Source organism: Microchirus variegatus (genome assembly GCF_963457635.1).
Source record: "Microchirus variegatus genome assembly, chromosome: 4".
Taxonomy (NCBI): Eukaryota; Metazoa; Chordata; class Actinopteri; order Pleuronectiformes; family Soleidae; genus Microchirus; species Microchirus variegatus.
The window spans coordinates 17,805,701-17,812,420 of NC_139805.1; the positions used below are offsets into that span (position 1 = coordinate 17,805,701).

Here is a 6,720-nt window from a genome sequence, read left to right on the forward strand (position 1 = left end):
TGAGGATTCAAATCTCTTGCATCACATGAAAAAAGAGGAGATTATGAGGCGAATAAGAACAGATTTAGCAGGCTGGTGCATGATCTTTGATTAATTTCGAGCGACGGTTTAATTCAGCGACTTCCTGCCATTTAGCTCCTGAAGGAGCCACTCAAGGACACAAAGAGAGAACTTTCATCAGCGGCTCCTCCAGCAGAAATAGCCTCGCGTGCAGCGCTGTCGTCACTGCTGTCAGGAGGCTTTTCAGAGTTCAGGAGGCATGATTAGCTCAGGGAGACATTAGTGGTACAGTACAGACTCGTGCATTTAAATATGTGTACTTACATTAAACATCCACACATATGGACCCAAATTTATCTGCATGCTCTTGGAGAAAAGTGCCTTTTTGCGATTGGTGACCAGCGTATTTCGCCGATTAAGCCCCGAGTCTTATTTCGCGTGGCTGTAGAAAGTAGTTTGTCATGTCCGTGGTAAGCTTTTATATCTGTAAGTGTTCTGTTGCTAAATTAAGCTGTCAGAAAGAAAATATCTGTGAGGTAAAAGCAAGATTGAGAAAGGTTTTTACACTTTTATGGCCATTTCGTGTGTCTGAGATACAGACATTGAGTTTTAGTTTATTGTTCTTAAACTGTTCAACTAAAACGTGCCTTTCTTTCTCTTTTTTCCCCCCTCTCTCCTTCCATTTCCCCCCACCCCCGCTCTCCTCCTACACTCAGGTTTTCTCCCATCACCATTGACAGCATGACCAGCCTGGTGGGCATGAACATCCCTGGGCACACGGGCACCGGTTGGTGCATCTTCGTGTATAACCTGTCCCCAGATTCTGACGAGAGCGTGCTGTGGCAGCTGTTCGGGCCGTTCGGCGCCGTCAACAACGTCAAGGTGATCCGCGACTTCAACACCAACAAGTGCAAAGGCTTCGGCTTCGTCACCATGACGAATTACGACGAGGCGGCCATGGCCATCGCCAGTCTCAACGGCTACAGGTTGGGTGACCGCGTCCTGCAAGTCTCCTTCAAGACTAACAAGACACACAAATCCTGAACTCTGACACGTAAGAAGCAGTTGCCCCGCAACTTTGTCTGCTCCAAAATTGCTCGCAACCTCCCCCCTCACCTCCACCTGTCCCTTAGCCCCTTCAGTCACCACCACGACCACCGTACTACAGCCATCCAACACAGCAAACTCAAACTCCAACTGGAACACAAAGCAACCAACAAACCATCAAACAAATTGAACTAGAAATGGCTTATATTATAACTTTGGACCTATAAGCCAATGTTGCCTAAGTATTACAAAAATGAAATTATGAAAATGTTCATACGTTTTTGGAAGCTCCTGTGATAATGCTGGCTTCTCTTTGTTGTATATTCTTTCTGTTTGTTGTGGTTGTTAAAATGATTTTCTCTTCCGTGTAAACCGTAGCAAATCCCTGTATCCCCTTATTTCAGAGAAGAGAATGTCCTTTTTAGATTGAAGCCTTTTCTCTGTCTTGATTCAGGATTTGTTTTTCTTTTGTAAATCCGGATCCACTGTCGTTAGTATTATATACCTTCCTGTCATTGAAAGGGAAGGGGCTCTTTTTTAATTGGTGAACCATTCATTAATTTTTAGTGTGTATTACAAACTTCCCCTACTCGATTAAAGACGGGATTTCACAAGTCCCAGTAACTCTTATTTAGAAAAGAAAAAGAAAAAAACTATTTCTAACATTGTTTTTGTTTTGTATATCGCAAACAAAACATGTCTTTCCTCACAGGGGTTCAGGGAGATGGGGCGAGGGAGGGGATGGGTTAGCTTTCCTGATGACACGTTCAGTAATTTAAGAAAAAAAAAAAATGACATTGTTACCAAAGAGAAGATCTCTTTGCTTGAAAAAAAAAAAAAATGCGTTTAGAAAAAAGATAAAAATAAAGATAAAGATCTATTTTTATAAATGATAAGTAAAATAATAATTATTGAAGAATTTTTACAAGAATCTGGATTTGAAAAAAGAGAAAAATATTTTGACTGGCTAACTAGGGAGGGCCGGGGCGGGAGGGAGGGGGCACCACCTTGTCTTGTCGTTCTGCTGTGGTACTTTATAGGATCAAAGGTCGTTTGTTTTTGGGGAATTAAAAGTTGGCTGTGATTTTGTAGATGGACGGTTTTGTGAAAAGGGATGCAGCTGAGGCAGGTGATTTTGGTAATTTTTCACATATGTACTAGTGCGTAATTATTCAACAGCGATACCCAAAAGGGAAGGGAACGGGGTCTTTCCAAGGCCTAACCATCCTTACAGTCCAGAGCCCAAAGCAAGAAGACCCTTTGTCCACTTGTTTTCCTGTTTCCTGTTTTCCTTTTTCGTCATCAGTCAATATGGGATATCAGTAAATAGATATATACACATCTATCCATTTAGAGAGCATACTATACATTATCTATATCATTTTATTCGCTCTGCGTTGGTGAACTTAACATTTGAAAAGAACTTCCTTTTAGCGATCAACAGTAGGTGCTATACTACATTATTCACATATCTTAAATATCCAAGTTTGTTGTTCTATGTGTTGTTTAAAGAAAAAAATACTTTGATGTTGGCATTGAATTGAGCTGCTGTTCTTTGTTTAATATTTGTTTATTGTTGGCCCGCGAAAAACTGGTGAGACGACGTCTGAAGAACCAGATCAATGACTTTGGGCCTTGTAAGAATCACTGAACAAATTTTTAATTCTGTATTTTCTTTTGTTTTGGTTTGGCTTGCTGACTTTTAGGTTCTTTGCTGAGCGTGAAACGTTTGTCAAACTTAATGATGATTAGCTAGTTCTGTTAGTCTAGATATTTGTTTCCTTAAAGAGGATCTATGACAACTGTGTCTTTATTTGCTGTGTACAAATAGATGATATATAAATATATATATAGTCTACATTTGTTTTCCAATATCTACTGTACTATCTGAGTTGTCACTGTTCTTTTGTTTGAGCTTGTCTTTTTCATATGACAACTTATGAAGTGGTGGTTCAGTTACTTAGAAAAACTTGTGAGGAAACTGTTCAATTGTTGTCATGTTGCTTGTGGAGAAAAAAAAAAAAAAGATTTGGATTAACTTTCAGTTAACTACCGAGGCAAAAGAAACCGAACAAAAGCGTAGAATATAACAATTACATTAACAGTTATTTGACCTTCTTTTTTAAAAACTATTTATTTTTCTATTTATTTGTATTTATATATTTATTTATTCTTATTCTTATTATTATGGATTATTTATCTGTGTATTTATGTATTTATTTGTTTCATTGTCCGTGTATTTGCGTGATTCTGGTACAGGGAGGGGGCGTTTCTGAGCAAAAGGGAACAAAGCGACTAGTGGAGAGGCTCTTCCAGTAGTCCACTGCACTGAAAGAACTTTTAGTACGTTTGTGCTTTGTACCAATATATCAAAATTACAATATAAAAAAAATCTAAAAGTCAAGAAAACTGAAAAAAATGTCTGGAGGGTTGGGGGACGCTCTTCCCTTATTACTAGAAACAGTTACTCGCTATGCATAACCTAGTTAATAGTTAAATTTGCTATTGCTTTTTTCTTGTCTTGTTAAAATGGAATCTTTAGATCTTTTTCAATAAAGTTTAGTCTTAATAGAATGTTATAAACAGTCGTTCTGGTTCAATATAACCTGTGATAAGTTTGTGTAGTTCTAAAAAGCCACTCCGTCCACACCCTCCCTCCACTTACTACCGCTTTGTGATGAAACCTTATGCAAAAATGTGGGTCTGAAAGCATAGTTTTCAGTTTTCAGTCAGCATTTTATATAACATTCAACTCTCGAAGGATTGGGCAAAGACATTTTAAAAAGGAGCAAATGCCCGTCGTTGTTTGAGGGTCATTCATTGCACTGGACTAAGTTGGTCAAAAACAAGAGTCAAAACTTATTTTTAAAAAATATTCATCATGTTTTCAAATGACATACCAACAAATCTTTAAAAAAAAAATGAAAAAAAAATATGAGAAATTGTTACCATTGCACACCAACTGATATTTAAAGCAGTTGTTGTACTTACGAAGAACTCTGGACGTATGAAAAAGGATTGCACCAATTCTATATTTTATATACTCTAAAATGATATATATTATATATTTTGAAAGGTGAAAGGTAAGGGAATGGTTCCAGAAGCATAAATATAAGGAATTTGGAATTTTCTTTTGTTTGTTTGTTAAAACTTGAAAACATGAAGGAGGTGTGTGGAGAGCATTTGAAACACTCAGACGCATGCTCACATAGTTACACCCTTCTCTCTCACACCTCAGTCATCTAACTGGCCGGGTCATCCGACGTCATCGCCATTATCCACTCGTCATCTCTGCCGTCCAATAACATAGCGTTCTTATGTCAGAACGGCAACAAACCAACCCACCAGACCCTTTCATGCTCCCCGCCTCCGCCGGGAGCTTGAATTATGCAACGACCCCAGTAGAATGTTGTTCTGATGTGTGAACTAATTTCCTACACTGTATGAATTTTGAACTCTTACGATGCGTGCCTGTGTTCCACCTAGACCCTGTGTGCTCATTTGTTTCTTTGTGCGTGTGCTTGTGTGAGCGTGCATGTCTGTGTGCATGTTCTTTTATGTAATTGTACACTTGTTGTGCATTTTATTCCCATTTGTTTGTTCATTTGAGGTGTGTATGTGCAGTATATACATATGTTAAGTGTTTGTTATTGTACGTGTGTGTGTGTGCGTGTGTGTGCATTCGGGTCTATTTTGTGCACATATATATATAAAAGTATGTGTGTCCTCCCTGAGTGCATGTGCGCGCGTGTACAACTTTAAAACGTGTGTCCAGGTGTGCGTGCGCGCGTGTGTGTGTGTGTACGCATGTCAGGGTGTTTGAAACATGGGGCTGTGTCACCTCGCTCTATGCCCAACCTCTATGGCTCCCACCATCCCCTGTAGCGCCTTATAGTGGCAGCCTGCCAGTAGGAACAATGCAGCCAGTAGTGGAGGAGGGAAGGTGAACAGAGGAACTAGGCTCTTGTCAGTTTTCATTTTCCTCCTGAGACGTGTTTGTTTACTATCTGAAAAATCTATAAACAAAATCTTTAAAGACAAAAAAGATGAAAAAATGTTCACAGGGCCCCATGACCGCGGCTCTCTCTACTCTCTCCTGCTTATGTTATTACTTATCAATTATAAATTATTATTATTATTATTATGATTAGTATTTTTATTCTTATTATTATTATTATTATTAATCAAATTACTGCGATGAATGACTTCATGTTATCCTTGCTAGTTTAGGTCATTTCTGAAACTGGAAACAAAATAAAAATCTTGCTGTAAATGTTTGTTTTTTCTTTTTCATAAAACTGTTGTGTTTGAATTATTTGTACTTTTGAATGTTGGGACAATAAAATGAGGTGTTAAGAGCTTGGACGTCTCTTGTCATGATGGATTAAACATGGGAACAAGTTAACTTTACCCACACACACATGTTCCTTATACTATAGGCCTGATGGGTTTCACTGAATTCACCTTACCTTCATTATTGTTGGATACACTACAGTACAACTGTGCACACAAGTGCAGCAGAGAGCTTGTGGGAAAGGGGTGAAAAGTAGACACAAACTGTAATTTCAAAATAAAACAGGAAGTGCACACAGACTGTCATAAGGGCAGCAGATCTTGGCAGTATAATAAAATGTCTCAGTAGCAAGCTTTCTGAAAAGTGATTGTAATATCTTGCATATACTCAGTATATGTTGTAGGTATTTATATCGTAGATTTTTAAATTGCCACTTCGTCAATTCAGTTAGCAGGAAACTGACAGTATTTTTGGGTGTCAAACTCATTTTAGTTAATTTGATCTCAATTGGGCCAGACAGTAAAATATTAGCATAATACCCTGTAAACAACAAGGACTCCAAATGGTTCCCTTTGTTTTACATTCTATGAAGTGTCTGAAATCCAACCTGTAATTCCTTGAGAAAATAAGTGCAATTTGAACAGAATTGCACTTAAGTTTACCACTTACACATGTGCATGACAACGCACAGATCACAATGTATCTACAAAAGGGACAAAACACTTAAGGCGCTTTCACACCAACAGCAGTTGGTGTGCACCAAACGATCCATTCGAACCAAAAACTCTAGTTCGTTTCATTTTCGTTGGTGTGAAAGCATCAATCGCACTCGGGTCCGCACCAAATCAAGTGGACCGAGACCGCTTGATTTGATAAAAAAATTTGATAAAAAGAGGTGGTCTCGGTCCGCTTGACTCCGCACCAAATGTCAGACTCAGATGGTGCGGTCCCTCTGGTGAGAACGCGAACTAGGGTCCAAACCATATTCTGCAGTAAATGCCATGGACACAGCCTACCTTGCAGGTCTTTGGAGCAATCTTCGTCACATTCATGAAAATAGCGCGTCTCCTCTGCCTGAAATGACGCGCTATACGTCTTCGCCGACTCGAGCGCATCAGCAGATTGTTCTCCAGACGCAGCCGCGACTCAATCTCAAATTGGATATTTTGCCAAAAATGGCCAATACAGAGAATGTAATAAACGAAGATCAGAGCAAGTAGCAATGTGCGAACGTGTTGCTCCATAGTGAGTCAAAAGTGGCGCTTTTCTACCGGAAGATATATACACATTGATGAATAAATGAAATTCATCCTGCGGGCCAGATTGGACCCTCTGATGGGCCAGTTCTGGCCCACGGGCCATATGTTTGACACTCCTGG

At 39.2% G+C, this 6,720-nt stretch overlaps 1 protein-coding gene across 7 annotated transcripts in view; it reads left to right on the forward strand.

Annotated features, from left to right (window-relative positions):
• Positions 1-1,044, forward strand: part of elavl4 (ELAV like neuron-specific RNA binding protein 4) — a gene marked incomplete at both ends in the record, with an annotated part of 69,027 nt that extends 67,983 nt beyond the window's left edge. For 6 of the 7 annotated variants that reach the window (XM_083887950.1, XM_083887949.1, XM_083887951.1 and 3 more), the window contains one exon: positions 717-1,044. In XM_083887950.1, the coding sequence (XP_083744076.1) occupies positions 717-1,044 (328 nt within the window). Of the gene's footprint in view, positions 1-653 lie in introns of all 7 variants that reach the window. The other variant, XM_083887953.1, reaches the window with a different exon arrangement.
• Between the last annotated feature and the right edge of the window lie 5,676 nt (positions 1,045-6,720).